At 44.9% G+C, this 17,815-nt stretch overlaps 1 protein-coding gene across 4 annotated transcripts in view; it reads left to right on the plus strand.

The window, feature by feature from the left end:
* Window positions 1–17,815, plus strand: part of PIK3AP1 (phosphoinositide-3-kinase adaptor protein 1) — a 112,068-nt gene that overhangs the window by 70,212 nt on the left and 24,041 nt on the right. For all 4 annotated transcript variants that reach the window (XM_070560423.1, XM_070560427.1, XM_070560429.1 and 1 more), the window contains 5 exons: window positions 6,806–6,901; window positions 9,336–9,533; window positions 12,348–12,413; window positions 14,203–14,408; window positions 17,630–17,702. In XM_070560423.1, coding sequence (XP_070416524.1) covers window positions 6,806–6,901; window positions 9,336–9,533; window positions 12,348–12,413; window positions 14,203–14,408; window positions 17,630–17,702 — 639 coding nt within the window. The remainder of the gene's footprint in view (window positions 1–6,805; window positions 6,902–9,335; window positions 9,534–12,347; window positions 12,414–14,202; window positions 14,409–17,629; window positions 17,703–17,815) is intronic.

Here is a 17,815-nt window from a genome sequence, read left to right on the forward strand (position 1 = left end):
TATTTAGTGCCTGGGTCTGTTGCTAAACATTTTAAGCACCGTCCCCATTGGTCCATAGTCTTCCCAGGAGATAGGTACTGTTGTTTATCCCTACTTTGCAAATGGAGATATGGAAGCTTGTGATATCAAGTAACTTGCTCAAGGACACAGGACTAGTATGAGTCAGAGCCAGGGCTCGAACTCAGGTCCCCAGGATGCCAAAGTCCATGCTGGTAACCATCACCTCTGGCCGTGATGTTGATGTGCATTGGTCACTTGGTGGCCAGTGTCCTGGGCCTCTATTTCTTGCCTGGCTTCAGCAGCTGCCTTTTTCTGACTTATGTTTGTGCTCTGACCGCAGACCATTCACGTGGCTCCAGCCCTTGTCAGGGTCTTAACTGCTGACCTCCAGGCTTTCTCCTGTGTCTGCAGACCACCCTCCCTCTTCCCCCTGCACCCTTGCTCCCTTCACGTTCTTCCAGCCATGCCTCAGGTCCTCTGGCTTTAGACTCCGTCCTTAAGATTAGCCTCTACCTATGATCCCGGCTGCGCGGGGTGGGGCCAGAAGGGGTTGAAGAGCTGCCAGAATTTCTCCTTGGTGTTCGTTGCTGAGCCCACTAATAAAGAAGGTGATGGGCCTCAGGAAAGCAGAGGGAAATGGGCGTGGAGCCTCCACGTCAGGTCTGGACTGCAGCGGCAGATCCTTGGCAAAGGAGGAAAGAAGCCCGCAGTTCTGTCCAGCCAGGACTCGGTGTTCAGGAGCCACATCAAGACAGTGCCTGGCAAGCCTTGTTGGGTATAATTCTTTACTAGGAAGTATAATACATGTGATATTTGAGAATGTGTGTGGAAATTCAGATAGTAGAATTAACTCATAAGCATTTATTACTCTGAAGGAGGAGGCTTGATTTCAAACATGTAAAGTTGCGGTCAGAAAAGTGTAAACTGAGTCTCTTTCTTTTTTGAGGAAGATTAGCTCTCAGCTAACATCTGCCACCAATCTTCCTCTTTTTGCTGAGGAAGATTGGCCCTGAACTAACATCTGTGCCCATCTTCCTCTACTTTATATATGGGACACCTGCCACAGCATAGCTCGATAAGCACTGCGTAGGTCTGCACCTGGGATCCAAACCAATTAACCCCGGGCCACTGAAGAGAAGCACGTGAACTTAACTGCTGTGCCACCAGGCCGGCCCTGAGTCCTCTTTTTTAAAATTATTCTCTGCTTAGGACATTAGGCTGGGTATAGAATTTAATCATAAAGATGATAGTAATAGTAGCAGCTGGCGTTCATTTAGCACTTCCTATATGCTGGGCACTGTGCTAAGCACTTGGCAAGCTTCTCATTTAATACTCATGGCACACCTATGAGATACATACCATTATTATCACCATTTTACTGACAGGAAAAGAGAAGCTGAGAAGATTTGAACAACTTGGCCCAAGATAATTGTAGGCAAAGAGTTAATAGAACAGCTGTCATTTCCCTTTCTGCATGAAAAGTTGACCTGCAGTTGATTTCCTAGCTCTGTTACCCTGGTAACCTGATAAGAGCCAAATGTCAACTATGTTTCTAGGCAATATTACGTACAATAAAAATGACCCCTAATTGGCATTTGGGACTGGGAGGAGCTGTATGTGAACTATAAATACCTGAGAGGGGCACCATACTTTGGGCTTCCCTGAGGGCAATCACTCTGGCATGCCTCTCATGGGGACCCTGGAGGCTATGCCTCAGGAGTTGCTACCAGAAATGCTGCTCCTGTGGGACACCAGGCTTTTCACTAGAGTGGCTCATCCACCTGCCTGATATGGATCTTGTTTCCTTGCACGTGAGCTGCTGGACTGGTGCAAAGACAGCCCTAGATGAGGAACGCTGCTTGGCACTGTCCTGCTAGCCTGTATCCTGCATCCTTCTGAGTAGACTGGAACCAGCATGGCCCGTGGTCATCTTATGAGTCTGAATGATCAGTTGGATCTAAAAAGTCTAATTGGTGTTGGACTGGTGGGTATTGTAGTCCTATAGCCAGAAGTGGAAGAATCAGAATTGGAACCCATGCATTTTGATCCTAGTGCCCAAGCCTCTCGCCATCCTTCCATGGTGGTTCCAGGAGGATAAATAACTCTACTAAGGTCACAGGACTGATGGTGAGCAGATCCTTGTTTGTCTGCTTCCAAAATTATGCTCTTAACCACCAGTTAAGGTGTGACTACAAAGCAAAAAGTTCTGTTGGTCACAGGTGGCTCATTTAACCCTGCCTTGATCATTGTACCTATAAGCTCATGGCTCTCAAGTGTCACTAGAAGGTGGCTTGATAGTGTAGGTGGACAGGAAAGGGTCCGCATAGCTCATACCCGGGGTTATGCTTCTTTAGTTTTTCTGTTGCATTTCTTCTCTTCCTGCCCTCCTCCTACTCTTTTATTAAAAAAAAAATTATTTTGAACTGCTTTTATTTATTTGTGTATTTTTATTGAGGTAACATTGGTTTATAATATTATATAAATTTTAAGTGTACATCCTATTTCAACTTCTGTATAGACTACATTGTGTTCACCACCGAAAGTCTACTTTCCATCTGTCACCATACATGTGCGCCCGTTTTCCCCTTTCACCCTTCCCTGACCCCTTTTCCCTTCTGGTAATCACCAATCTATTCTCTGTATCTATGTGTTTGTTGTTGTTGTTATCTTCCACATAAGAGGGAAATCATATGGTATTTGGCTTTCTCTTTCTGACTTAGCATAATACCCTCAAGGTCCATTTGTATTGTCACAAATGGCAATATTTCATCTTTTTTATGGCTAAGTAGCATTCCATGTATATATATATACCACGTCTTCTTTATCATTCATCCATTGACGGGCACTTAGGTTGTTTCCAGGTCTTGGCTATTGTGAATAACGCTGCAGTGAACATAGGGGTACACATATGTTTTTGAATTTGTGTTTTCATGTCCTTTGGATAAATACCTGGAACTAGAGTAGCTGGATCATATGGTAGATCTATTCTTAATTTTCTGAGGAAACTCCATACTGTTTTCCGTAGTGGCTGCACCAGTTTGCACTCCTGCCAACAGTGTATGAGTGTTCTCTTCTCTCCACATCCTCTCCAACTCATGTTATTTCTTATCTTTTTAATAATATGATCTACTTTTAGACTTAAAGAAAAGTTGCAAAAATGCTAGTGTTCCTGTATAACTTTCACCCAGGTTTTCCTAATATTAACGTCTTATATGACCATAGTACAATTACGAAAGCCAGGAAACTGACATGGCTGCAATACCACTAATTAACCTTCAGACCTTGTTCAAATTTCACTAGTTTTCTCCTTAATGTGCTTTTTCTGTTTGTAGGTAAGATCCTAGATGCTGATAGGATCTTAGATGTGGATCCTAAATAGGATCCCACAGTTTTTATTTCTCCTTACTCTCCTCCAACTTGTGACAATTCCTCAGTCATTCCTTGTCTTGACACTTTTAAAGAGCACTGATCAATTATTTTGTAGAATGCCCCTCTGTTTGGGTTTGTCTGATGTTTTCTATGGTTGGGCTGAGGTTATGAATTTTTGGCAAGAATGTCATAGAAATGATGTTTCCTCCTCAGTGCATTCTGTCAAGTGATCATGATATCGGTGCGTCTTATTACTAGTGCACGTTCTTTTTCCTTTCTTTTCTTTTTTTTAAATTCTTTCTTTAACCCACAAAAAATTCAGCACTTTAAGATGGGGTCATAGCACCAGGGGAAGAAGTCCCTATCCTTATTATATTAGCATGCCAGGTCTAGCCAGGGAAGCTCTTGCTACTACCATTTTCTTCCACATTTTTTTTTCCTAAACCTTTGTAGCTCCTTCAGTTTTGCATCTGCCTCTTGGACATGGAAATCAGTTCTCTCAGACTGAACTTTGTTAGTGAAAATAGCTAGGTCATTACATGACCCTTTTACCACTCTGTCAACAGAGGTGACAGACTGTATGTGTGAGGTTTACACTCTGGTGTTGCCAGCCTGGGCATTTTGGTTACTGGTGATTGAAACTGTCCTGACCCCGCTCTGCCCTGGACCAGGTTCTTTTTTATTATTATTATTTTTATTTATTTATTTATTTATTTTTAGGCAGATTAGCCCTGAGCTAACTGCTGCCAGTCCTCCTCTTTTTGCTGAGGGAGACTGGCCCTGAGCTAACATCCATGCCCATCTTCCTCTACTTTATATGTGGGACGCCTACCACAGCATGGCGTGCCAAGCGATGCCATGTCTGCATGCAGATCCAAACTGGCGAACCCCGGGCCGCTGAGAAACAGAACATACACACTTAACTGCTGTGCTACCAGGCCAGCCCCTGGACCAGGTTCTTGGATAGTCAATGTAATGTCCCCACTATGTCAGGAAACGCTAAACTGAAAAGGTAGAAAAATGGAGTTGGCTTTTTTTCTTTTTCCTTTTTTTTGGGTAATATTTAAGGTAACACAAACATGATCAGGGCCCTGCATTTCTTTATTTCTTCATAGGCTAAAAAACTAAAATATGAAAGGTGAACAGTGAAAAATCTTTTTCCAGTCCTTGTCCCCCATCTTCCTAGTTCCCAGGAAGCCACTGATCTTAATTGTTTACGTCTCTTTCCACAGTTTCTTTTTGTATATACGAGCAAATACAAAAATGGAATCTTATTTTTCCCCTCTTTGGGGGCAAAGGTAGCATATTATTTTTCTAAAATATCGTATTTCTTGAAGATTCTGATTCATCAAGAATATGTATCTTTTTCTTTTTTTAAATATCAGATCTTTTTTAAAAAACTCAAATCTTCCAGCCCTAGTGCAGCTTCCTCTGAACCCCTCCAGAATTCGATTGTCCTCCCTCCCTCTCCAGAGGTAACCACCACCACGAATTCAACTTTTTTCATTCCCAGCATGTTTGTATCTGTTTACTACATATTTATGAATTCATGAACAACATCTACTATTGTTTTATAGGCCTTAAAACTTTATATAAACAGTACCATACTGAAAACACTCTTCTATAAGTTTTTCCTCAACATTATCTTCTTTTTAATGGTCACAAAATTTATACTTTGATTATCAAAGGATTATCTAAGTTTGAAACAAGGTCCAGTAAGAGCTATGCTATGTAATAATGTAATATCTGGTCACTGGAAAGTTTAAAAATAAGTATTTTATATAGTTAAAAAATCAATCAATCTGGTAATTGACAGGTGAGCCATCACTTATTTTTTTAATAACTTGAAATTATTTTTTCTTTGGGAATCTAATTGTACATACTTGATCATAATTATTTGGGCTTTTAAAAAAAGTTTTGATAGGATTTTTCTCATATATGAAAGCAACACAAGCCATTGTGGATAATTTGGAAGACAAAGAAAAGTATGAAATAGAAAATTAAATGTCCATAATCTGTGCTACTTCAGAAATAGCCACTATATGCATCTTGATGTATTTCTTTCAAGGTTTTTTTTCTATGTACATACAAATATTGTGTTTCAGAACTAGGATTATGTTATATGAAGTTCATTGTCCTTAACATTACTTTGTGACCATGACTTCTTTTCAATGAATATTCTTGGGAAATGTGAGATAAATAGTTGTATAGAATTCATCATACAAATTCACCAGATTGTATTTGACTGGTCTCCAGACATCTAAGTGGCAAAGAAGTGGTATATCTATGTATATTGATTAAATGCAAGCTACTTGGTTTTCCCTCAAAATGTACAATTCAATTTCAAACTATATATTTTGCCTAAGCAAATAAGTCCCCAGTAATTGTGTGATACGACTTAGTGAATGCAACCTCTTGATAATATCAAAGCTCTACTTTTAACACAAGACTGAAATTTTGCTCCCAAAATGCATACTTCAGAGTCATAAAGTAATAGGGCACCGTTGGTTACTAGGACGTGAGTAGAATCTGCTGTTGTAACTGAATGGTTTTCCCACAGTTTTGGTCTCCAAGGATTTATGCTTCATGGTGACAGCCAGAGGTCAGTTTGCCTTCTCCTTTGAAATAACGATTACATGGGTTACCTGAAAATACAGCTCTTGTTGTTTTTTTTTTTTTTTTTTGAGGAAGATTAGCCCTGAGCTAACATCTGCCGCCAATCCTCCTCTTTTTGCTGAGGAAGACTGGCCCTAAGCTCACATCCGTGCCCACCTTCCTCTACTTTATATGTGGGATGCCTACCACAACATGGCGTGCCAAGCAGTGCCATGTCCGCACCTGGGATCCGAACTGGTGAACCCCGGGCTGCTGAAGTGGAATGTGTGCACTTAACCGCCATGCCACCGGGCAGGCCCCTCTTGTTGTTATGTTTTTGAGATGGTACTATTATGTTTTCGATATGGTGTTGTGTTGATAGAAGTGGCTCTAACATGTTCTTTTTAACTGTTTCATAATGTTCCATTCTTTAAATAAACCACAAGTTATCTATTCTTTGTTGTTCCTGCTTCCAATTATTTTTTGCTAGTATAAACAATGCTATGGTTTTATATTTAAAAGTTAAGCCCATTCTTTTACATACAAATGAGCATATCTACACCTTTTGAGTCCTGTGGTCCAGAAAGGGCCTGATGGTTATTAATGTTGCTCTCCTTTATAGCCTACACTTCCTGGGTGTCCTTGTTAAGTAGATAGATAGTTGGATGGATGGATGCATGCATGCATGCATGGGGGGATGGGTAGCTGGATGGATTAATGAATTCCTGAATCTCTTGGTTCAAGGTCTCTTGATTTGTCAAACCTTGTGTATCCATCTGTAAAATCTCCTTGCCTGTGTGAAAGAACAACATCTAAACTCCTAGTGTCCTTTTCCTTCTAGATGTTGAAATGCTTCAGGCCAGTACATCTAATCCAATCCCTAGAGACGGTTTCTCTCGGGCTACTAAGGACTCTATGATCCGCAAGTTTTTAGAAGGTAAGTTGCATCTGTGAGCGGAGAAGCAAAAAGAGGGAAAGAGAAACAAATGTAAGACATTGCCTGGTTCCAGATGAGGGTTGCTCCACTCAAGGAATGGGCTGCCACGTACATGGGATATGGTGTGATTGAAGGCACTCTATCTCCACGAGCTCCCCCTCCAGCCTATGATAGATAGGCCAGAAGTTCCCACCACAGGAGCCATTCATTTGGGTAAACAAGTTGCTTTCAGCAAGACCTCTTGTAAATGCATGTTTTGATTTGACCAAAATTTGTTGAATACCTACTGTAAGCAAAGCACTATTCTGGATGTTGGGGTTGGAGGAACACAAAGGAAAGTCAGATATGGTCAGTGCCCTCAAGAGACTTTACTTTCTGGTGAAGGAGGACAATATAGGGAAATATACACAAGTATTCTTAAGTCCAGGCTGTATCGCATAGTGGTTAAGAACACAGACTCTGGTCTGGACTCAATTCCTCCTTCAGTTAGCTGGAAAACCTTGGGCAAGTTACTCAACTCCTCTGAGTCTCGGTTTCCTCAGTTATAAATGAGAGGAATGTTGCAAGAATTAAACGAATTATTGTGTATTAGACCTCAGAGCAGGGCGAGGCATATAACAGCAATAAAGGTTTATTGTTGTTGTTGTTATTATTATCATTATTGAGGGTTTCCAAGGTGGAGGGTGTTAAATTATACAGATAATTCCCTAGCTCTGTCCATTGATTTACAACTGATGACGGAGTCTGCTGATCAAGTAGGCACAGAAGGGAGGGTGCTACGAGGATGGGACTCAGGATAGGAAAAGCAGTTTTGACGGTGAAGAGGAAAGAGAAGTTCTAAGCAGTGGTAGACAAACCACAGCCTGGCTAACTGCCTGTTTTTGTAAACAAAGCTTTATGGGAACACGCCGTGCCTGTTCATTTAGTATTGTCTATGGCTGTTTTTGTCCTGTAAGGGCAGACTTGAGTGCTTGCGTACGTGAGGGACGGGCACTGTAGGAATCACCGTCACCCGGTAGGGTAGCTGGTGGCCCTCCCAGGGCACCTCATTTTGTTAACATCAGACAGGCTTCCCCAGAATTTCTTCACGCCCTTGCACAATATGTTTGAAGATGAAGAGATGGCGGCTTTTCCACTAAATGGAAACTTCCTCGAGGGCAGAGCCTTGGGACTCAAATCCCTCTTATGAATTGGACCAATCTGGTCAGTCTTCTGGACCTAGGACACAGAGAGATCAAGAGCAGTCTCCCCACAGCTCAGGAAAGATGCAGTGAAAAAATTCCCAATAAATCACTGGATTGGAAATCCCATAGGAAGAAGGCCCAAGATTTATTCATTCACCTATCTCAAACAGGCATTTAATAAAGATTTGTTGACTGAATGGTGCTAAGGAGAACAAGGAAGGGAGAGGAAAGTACCTACTCTGTGCATGTAATAAGCTGGGTCCTTTTCCTTTATTATCTTATTTTGTCCTCACAGTATTCCTGTGATTTGGTCTCAGAGGGAAATCAGGCTCAGAGAGGTTATGTAAGATGTGCAAGGTCACACAGCTTGTGTGTATGAGGGGCAGATGGCATACAGAGCCAGGTCTGCTGAGATTCTCGAAGCTAAGAGGACACTGCTCAGGTCCAAGTACAGAGCATTGCAGCCCGTCACCAGGAAGGAGGCAGTGAAAACCTGAGGGCTGTGGGACTCCAGGGACAGAGGGTGGTAGGCAAGCTTCCCTTCTAACCTTTTTTGGTTGATAGGGAGCAGGGTGGGTGCACAGGTTGTAAAAGAAGAAATGGAACGTGGGGGTTAAGAGCACACGCTCTGGAACCAGCTTTCCTGGGCACCAATCTGACTCTAGGTGATGTTGGCCAAGTTATTTAAATCCCCAAGGCCCCAGTGTCTTCATTTGCAAAATGAGAATAATGACTGTAGTTACTCCACAGCATTGTAATACAATCAAAGGAGATAATGTGGGTAATACACTTACGGAGGAAGTCCTCAGGAAGGATTTGCTGTAATCATTTTGATGCTGAGGACAAGGATGCTGGAGCCATCGTGGTGAGGACTCCAGGCTACCCTCACACTGCTGCCCAGGTCCCAGGGGCTGGCTCCAAGTGTGCTTCGGCTTTGGGGGCTGTGCTCTCTTTTCCCTAGTTCTTTTGGGATGAATAACTGAATCCCAGCAGTAAAATTGAGATGAGAGAGACTAGTGCTCACTTCCTTTTGCTGCATTGATGAGTGGCAAATAAAGGTGACATCAGTGTTTTCTCAGTGGCTTTGTGTGGGGTTCTGAGCAGATTATACAGGAGATGATGTAGGGGAAAGCCCTTTGCCAAAGGGCACTACTGTATAATAAAGTGTGGCCGCTCTCTCTGCTCTTATGACTGGCAATCACCCAGTTTGATTGGCTACTGCTTTCAGTCACCTTTTTCTGTGTTTCTAGGCAACAGCATGCAAATGCCCAGTTTGGAGAGGGAGCTGCCCCATCTCGATCAGGAAGAAGATGTTTATCACACGGTGGATGACGACGAGGCCTTTTCTGTAGACCTGGCCAGCAGGCCCCCTGTCCCAGTGCCCAGGCCGGAGGCCAGTGCTTCTGCTTCTCACCAGCTGCCCGACAATGAACCATATATTTCTAAAGGCAAGTGGGGCAGGGACTGATGCCCAGCGGGGTCTTCAGAGCTTCCCAGCAGGAATTCCCTGGATCCTCTGGCTCCTGAACCATTGCTTAGAGACTGTTGCCTACTGAACGGTCTCCAGCCAGCCCCAGGAGACAAGGTCAGGGTTTGGGGCAGCTTCTAGAGCTAGACTAAGGGCAATGATCAGATTCAGCTCTGGCCTTCCTGGAGGCATTCAAACGCGGTATAAAGACGGAGGTAAACAAGATTTCCTTCTACTACAAATGGCAAGAACTGTGGTAAATTTTTATCTTCTGAAGCTCTTCTTCTTCTTAATTTTTAACAGCTAACATTTATTGAAATCTACTAAGAGTGCTCTATCTGAAACATGTCATTTAATCTTTACAGTAATCTATTAGGTGAGGACCATTATCATCCCCATTTTACAGATGAGGAAAATGAGGCTTACAGAGGTCACTCGATTACCATGTAGCAGAGCCAGACCTCAGGGCGTCTGACTCTACAACCCTGGCTTTCAGCCGCTATGCTAAGCTGTTTACTTACCTACACTGGTAAAAATTGGTGAGAATTGGGCTTTGACTTCTTCATAATTGTCCCTGGGGCATCAGTCAGATGCTGATAACATTGTCAGTTTCCCTCTCTTTCAGGACTTGATTGTATTAATATGATTACAGGTACTGTGAGAGTGTAAGAATTGCCTGATCTGTGTGCCTGACCTCCATTCCATTTCTAATAGTAGAAGCAGGTTGTGGAAAGTGTGGCAAAAGGAGATCATAAATTGGGGAAGGTAGCCCTCAACCAGATCCCCTGGTATTTGGGCTGGGGTTGTCAAAGAAAGTACAGGGTGCCCAGTTAAGTATGAATTTCAGACAAACAGCAAATAACTTTTTAGTGTAAGTGTGTCCCAGATACTGCACTCATTTTTTTGGTTTTGGTTTTTGTTTTAGTTTGTTAAACCTGGCAACCCTAAGTTGGGTAGAAATACAGTTGAGGGATATTATGTGGTATTGCCAAGTGCTGTCAGTGCTTGTGGCTTGCCACCCCCTTGGGTAACATCTCCTTTAGGGTGTGTAGCAGGCACTGTTGGTGCCCCACCCACATCTCCCTAGCTCTTTACATTTCTGTGCCCACTGGCTGGACTCTGCCTGTCAAGACCTCTGTCTCTTAGCCTGATGGCTTTCTCTGGCAGCTGGAGCCTCCTCTGCCCTCTTGCAGGACAGGCTGGAAGAGTTGGGGGATTAACACCCCTGGAAGCAGCCCTCAGCCAGTGACTGGTGGGGGTTGGTGGCTGAGTACCCCAGCTTACTTGCCCCTCTTCTGGGAGAACTCAGGTGCGTGTTCTACATTGCCTTCCAGAGCTTGCCAGCTTGCCCTCTGTGGTAACTTACTGGTTAACCCACCATTTATTGCTTTATCCACTTCCCCATCTCACCTCCATCACCTCCCACATAGACCATTTGCGCTTGAATCCTTGTCCCGAAGTCTGCTTCTAAGGGAACCCAAACAAAGAATCATGCAAATATATATCGAGGATGCCTAAATGGCAGAGGTGGGAGGAGAGGCTGTTGATGGCACAGCTCATTGTGGGGAGGCAGTTGGGACAGGGGTACAGGTGACTTCTAAAGGGCACTGACTGACTTGCTAGGAAATTAGTGGAGCAAAGGAGAGGGGAGAGGCAGGAGATGACAGAAGGAGCAGTGGTTTGGAGGCAAGAACACCTGGGTTCATGTCCCAGCTCTTGCATTTTCTAGCTGTACAGCATGGGACATTGGGTAAGTCATTTCACCCTCTTTAGCTTTAGTTTCCTCATCTATAAAATGGGTATCATAATAATATATGTATACATTGATGCTTATATCAAATAATACGTAATAATACTCTGCCAGAGCCTTATTGTGAGGGTCAGATGAAATAATAGCTGGGAAACTACTTTATAAACTGTAAAGTGCTGTACAGATGTCACTTGTGTTAACTAGCATGCCAAGGTGTTGCTGTTCTATTGGCATCAATCTCAAGATTTACATGTGAATAATGATGATAAAAGCTAACATTGAGTGCTTACACGTGCCAGGCACTGTTCTTAGCACTTTCCCTGTAGTAACTCTTGTAATCCCCACAACAATGCAACAAGGAAGGTACTCTTATAAGAAAGCAGAGGCGAGGAGAGGTCAAGCCTCTTACCCAAGATCATATGGCTCATAAGTGGCAGAGGCAGGATTTGAATGCAGGGAGTCTCATGTAGAGCCGAGGGAGCCTTAATCACTCTGCAGTCCCCCCACTAAGTGAACTTTTGTCACTTCTCAGTTTTCCCTATTAGCCTTTATGGGTGTCACTCATGAGGGACTTCATCGGAGTCCGTTTGGAGCCGTGCACACATTTTACCTGTTCTTCCACTCCGAGTTCTGTCTTAAGGCGCTTGTTGACCTGTTAAGTGGCATTTCTTTCTATTCTCAAGCTTCAAGGGGTTCCATGGCCAGCTTCAGGTGTTTAGGGATCCAGCACCGTCCTTGTCCACATTACCCTTTTCTTTAATGATCTTGTAAATGCCAGTCATGTCCTCAGACTGGCTTATCTTTCTGGGTTTGACACCTTGTCTCTTTGCACTGTCTTCATTTCATCATCGCTACAGCTTCTGCTCATTAGTTGCCTGCTACTAGAATTTTGATTTATAGAACTGCAGATCCCAGGTGTGAGATCTATCATTATTATTTTGTACAAGATTTTGGTAATTTTTTTGGTAAATGAATAAAATATCCTAAAGCCCTTTAGAAAGAGTTCTGATTTGGCGTTTACCTCGTATCTTTTTTATCTCATAGTTTTTGCAGAAAAAAGTCAAGAGCGGCCTGGGAATATCTATATTTCCTCAGAGAGCATCAGGAAAGGTAAGCCAGGTGTCCTCAGCTTTCTTTTGTGTGACCTGAACTTCCAGGTGGTAGAAGTGCTCATGTTCCAGTGATTTCCAGGTGTAACAACTCCTTCTCATTGAAAAACAGAGAGGTCCAGGAGATACCTTAGGTGGAGATCTACTGACGGTAAAGGGAGTGGAGAAGAGATTGGGGGCCCTAGAATAGATGGACGAATGGATCGTGCCATGGACATTAATACACTAGAAAGTGTCTGTAACAGCACACAAAAGTACAATCTAAGCCTGGAAATTGTTACCAACAGGATGAAAGTGGGCGGCCCAGCACCCAGTCTTTACCTAATGATACAGCCTTACCGTGCTCTTTACTTACTCTATCGGCACTAGCTAAACTAGACTCTAATTCAACTTTTATTTAAGAGACATTTTGTTTGCCATTGGGTAACAGTTTTCTCTTTTTTCAAAAGACTTTTTAAGGAAGTTTGAGGAGATAAGTACTCCTTTTTCTTGATTAATTTCCTTGTATTAAACAGAGGCATTCAGTGTTATCCCATTGATGATTCTTTTGAAAAGGAGCCATGACACCATCTGAGCATTGAAGGCGTTCCCCAGGTCTTTGGTAGTGGGAGATTGGAATTGGTTGGCTTGTAACTTTATTTTCTCCCCACACTCCATCTCCCAATACAATTAATGACAGCCTTGAAGTGTGCAAACCTGGGAGAAAGGCATGTGGGTGTTTGTGGACAGAGGAGTGAACAGTTGAAGCTTTGTCAATACCCACTAGTGAAGTCATCTCTCTTTTTCCTTCATGCCATCTCCCTGAATCACAATGCCCAAATAGGGTCCTGCTGGAGAAATGCAGAATCAAAGATAGCCCTAGATGAAATGAGCAGTAAAATATCAAGTTGTCCTCACCTGCCCCAGTGGCCCCCTGACCTCTGCAAGTAGCTCATTCCCCACAGAACTTAGTAGAGTCACAGCCTGGAGAGAGAAAGAGGTTAACTTCCTACTTTCCTCAACTCTCCAAAGCAGGGAACTAGGAATTTGTAAGGTGGAGGAGAGATTGGCACAGAAACAACCCAAGGAGAGCCAGTTGGGACCCAGCACCTAATTGATACCAGATGACATTGGACCTGGGCCTTGATTCCATTGACATTCCAGTCTCCTTGGACATTTCATGCCCATGGGACCATAATCATTGTGCCCCATGCTGCTCGGAGTTAGGGAGGATGGGGAGGCTGGGGGAGTGGTGCTCGGGGAGGCACCCAGACTAGGCTCTTCCTGTATATTCTCTTCTGGGAGTGGACTTTAATCCACTTGCAGGCCCACTTTAGTCCATTTTGGCAATGTCTGGGACATTTTTGGTTATCACAACTGAGGAAGGGGGTGCTATTGGCATCTAGTGGGTAGAGGCCAGGGATGAGGCTAAACATCCTACAGTGCATAAGACAGCCCCACAAGAACAATTAATTATGCAGTCCAACATGTCAACAGTGCCAAGATTGAGAAATGCTGGTCTAAAGGCTTCTCGATAATTCAGGCTTGGGGGATTGTGTTGATCCATCCAGTGGATGCCATACCTCCCTGAAATGTTGTGACTTTGTCTGCTTCAGTGTAACAGGCTTTGAAATTATTAGCTGCTTTCCTCTCTCTGATTCCATGTCGTATCTCCCCTTCTTGGTTTTACATGTAATTGTTCTTTTGAGACATGTCCTCTTGAGCCTATGACCCGCCTCGTTAACCCCACTTGTCCAGTCGGCTCTCCCCATTCGGGGAGCTGTCAAGCTGAGTTTTGCCATCCTTTCTAGAGCCTCCCGTCAGACCCTGGAGAGACAGGCCGCAGTCGACTATATATGATCCTTTCGCTGGGATGAAAACGCCAGGCCAGCGGCAGCTTATTACCCTCCAGGAGCAGGTGAAGCTGGGCATCGTCAACGTGGACGAGGCCGTGCTCCACTTCAAAGAGTGGCAGCTCAACCAGAAGAAGCGGTCTGAGTCCTTTCGCTTCCAGCAGGTAACTGGCTCCAGATGAACTTGTTTCATGTCTGTTTCTCCGCTAGACAGTAGCGGAGGGCTGGGTCCACCACTGTCTTGTGTATAGCTGTAACTGAGCACCTGTGGCTGGGCCTGTGAAGGGTTATTTGAGTGTCATTGTGAGTCAGCGTGTAAGTGTATCTGTCACCTGTAGTCTCTAACCACACAACCCCCTGGCTGAGAGCTGGATGGCTTTTCCGGTTGTCATGAGGCTAGAGATCAGGAACAAAGACTCACTGTAAACCCCAGTCCTGCTGCTGTCACTTCCCTCTGCACGTGGCTCTATACTTTTGCTTTCTAGCTTTTTTCTCTTCGGAGTCCCTCTCTCTACTCCTAGTGCCAACACTCCCACAGAACTGTCACACTTTGGAACTCAAAGAGAACTTGGCCAGCTCCCAAGAAGTATGATTAAATGAACAAAACAAGTCACAGCCATAAAACCACCCAAGTTAAGACACGCTCACACACACACAAACTCCTTGTTTCTCTAGGCATGTGTGCAAATGCAAAGGTAAAGATCTGGGGAGGGTCGCCACGTGCCCATCCCAGCGGTTACCACGCAGGAGGAGACTGGGATTGGAGGACTGGGTGTCAGAGGAGCCTCTTGCTTTACTGTATGGTTTGCAGTTTTTAATGAGAATATGTAATTCCATACATGTACTCCAGGTGTAATTTAAAACAATCAAAAGAACGCAAACTCAACCATAGGAAGCATATCCCTAGTCCAACTCTTTGATATTGAAAAGAGTGAATTGGGCCCAGGGAGTTAGGAGCCATGTTCAAGACCACAGACGTAGTAGGTGGCGAGTCAGGACGAGAACAGTTGTTCTTTCTCTCCACTTCTCCGTGGTCTTCCCTGATGGCATACTGTAACCTGTTCTCATAGGACCTGATGTACCAGCTAGCGGGGGCAGGGGGTGCAGTACCCGTCTAGCACTGAGATGGGAGTTGCATCTCCTTGGAGTGGATCAGGCAGTGAGAAGTGGGGAAGTGGGTCATAAAGCAGCATTTGTCCAGCTGTGGCAACAGTCTGCTGGATACTGTGCTAAGCATTGACTAGACCCAATCTCTTCCACTCCTCCCAGCGTGCATGCAAAATAAGTATCATTGCTCCCATTTTACAGAAAACTGAGGCTCAGTCAGGATTCAAAGAAGCCCTTTCTCTCTCCAGAGCCCATGCTCCTTTGATTACACCTTTTGCCTTCTTAGTGCTCCCTAAAACAGGGTCACCCACTCTGCCAGCCTGCCTCTTTCCCTCCGCAGGTCTGAAGTAGGACGCGAAGGCACTCTGTAGTGCTGAATGCTGGGACCAGGGTCCTGCTCACTCCGGAGACCCAGGGAGGCTGCAGTCCTGCTGGGAACAGGCTGGCCCTGGCCAAACAACAGTTTTCTCTCTCCTTGCCAAGTCGTGTGCCCACGTGGCACAGTAGTTAAGAACAGTCAGGGCTCTGGAGCCAGGCAGCCTGAGTTACATCCTTGTTCTGTTGCTTGGGGCTGGATGACCTTGGCCTCTGTGTGCCTCTGATTTCCCACCCGAGTAAAGCTCTCTTAGCATGCCTGGCGCATAGTAAATACATAACAGATGTTAGCTGCCTTTCTCTGTCTATATCCAGGAGGCTTCTTCCTTTACCATGAACTTGCCCAGAACTCTTGGGTGTAGCAGGCAACTGGGGTTCATGTTTGACATGGCAGAGAATCCCAGCCCGTCGGAGCTGACACTACTTTGTGCCCTGACAGCCTCTTGGTACTTCCAGAGCATCCCTCATCCAGAGACTGCAGGGTGTGAAGATGGTTCCTGGGGCTTCCTTTTCTTCCACACCTCTGTCCACCCCTCTGTCTCCTTCACTTCGCTCTCGCACGAGTGCCCTTCAGCTCCTTCTCTGTGCAGGACACTCTTGAGTCTATGTCTCCAATTCCACCTTCCCAGCCACCAGCTGGGCACGTCCCCCACAGTGCCTTAGACCTGCAGCTTGTCCCACAAAAAACTGTCCCTCTAGTTTGCTTCCCTTTCCCGACTCCCTGTTTCTGTTCACTGCGCTGTTATCTTCCAGATGCTGAGGTTCAGACTTCAGAATCTCTTGGGCTCTTCTTCCACACTCCCCCATATCCAGCCAGCTGCATGTCTTGCCTGGTCTCCCTCTGTCACATTCTTCCTCTTGCATCTGCTCCTTTCTTTCCATTCCTCCAGTGCTGGCTTCTATGGGCTACATCTGGCCTACCACACAGTCTCCAGGTGGGTCTCCTTGCCTCCAGCTCCTTCTCCCTCCCCTCTGCCAGACCCTAAAGCTATGGCCAGCCCACAACTTTCAGTGTCTCCCTGCTGCTTCCTGGACCCAGCTCAGTTTCTCAGCTACAGTCACAACCCGACCAACCTTTCCAGTCTGTCCTCCTGTGACTCCCTCATGGGACCTTCTAGATATCTTGATGTTAGTCCCTGGGGCATTTTCCCTAGACTGCTCAGACACTTAATCTCGAGGTGGTTGTTGTTTGTTGACTAAAATAGCAACAAATTCAACACTTACATGTCCTTTCAACATTTATTGAATGACCACAATAGACCAGACTGCAGGATTTCAGAAAGGTACCAGACCTAGTCCCTTGCCCTTTGAGAGCTCAGAGTACCTCTGAAGAGACAACACATGCACACTCACACACACGTGCACACACACACACGGGTGCGTGTGTGCATTGGGCAAGGCAGCATAGCCCAGTGCCGGATGGCATGGGCACTCACTAAGGACTGGAGCAGTCTGGGGAGCCTTAGGGAAAAGACAGGCCTTGACCCAGGCCTTGAAACACACTCATGGAGAGGAATCGATGCCCCTCAAGGTCAGGGGAATGGTGTGAGAACATAATCTCAGAGGCAGGAAAGTGTGTGGAGTGTTTGTGAGCAGATGAGAACTGCCTTGGCTGAGGTGTGTACCAGGAAGAGGACAGTGGGGTGTAAGGTTGGGAAGGAGCTGAGAACAGAGAGGAGGGGTGACACTGTTGTGGACAAGGTGTCTTCTCCTCATGCACAACTACTAAAAGTACTTGAATTTCTCTGTGGACCGATTGCAAATGTACTCAGCCTCATTTGCATGTTAGAGATGTTATTGCAATGTGATATTATCTTGCAAACAGCATAAAACCAGAAAGAAACTCTAATGCCCAGAGGGTATAATTCTAGTGTATACTGTATTAGACTAATTTTTTTTCCAGGAAAATCTTAAACGGCTGAGAGAGAGCATCACCCGAAGACAGCGAGAGAAGCAAAAATCAGGAAAGCAGACAGGTATCCAGCTTCTTGGGGGTGCTGCGTTGTGCGAGACTTTGCTGTGTTCTGTTGTCCTTGACTCCTTTCTGCTGGGACCTGAATGGGCAGACCGCTTGCCCAGCACCTGTCAC

Source organism: Equus przewalskii, chromosome 1 (genome assembly GCF_037783145.1).
Source record: "Equus przewalskii isolate Varuska chromosome 1, EquPr2, whole genome shotgun sequence".
Taxonomy (NCBI): domain Eukaryota; kingdom Metazoa; phylum Chordata; class Mammalia; order Perissodactyla; family Equidae; genus Equus; species Equus przewalskii.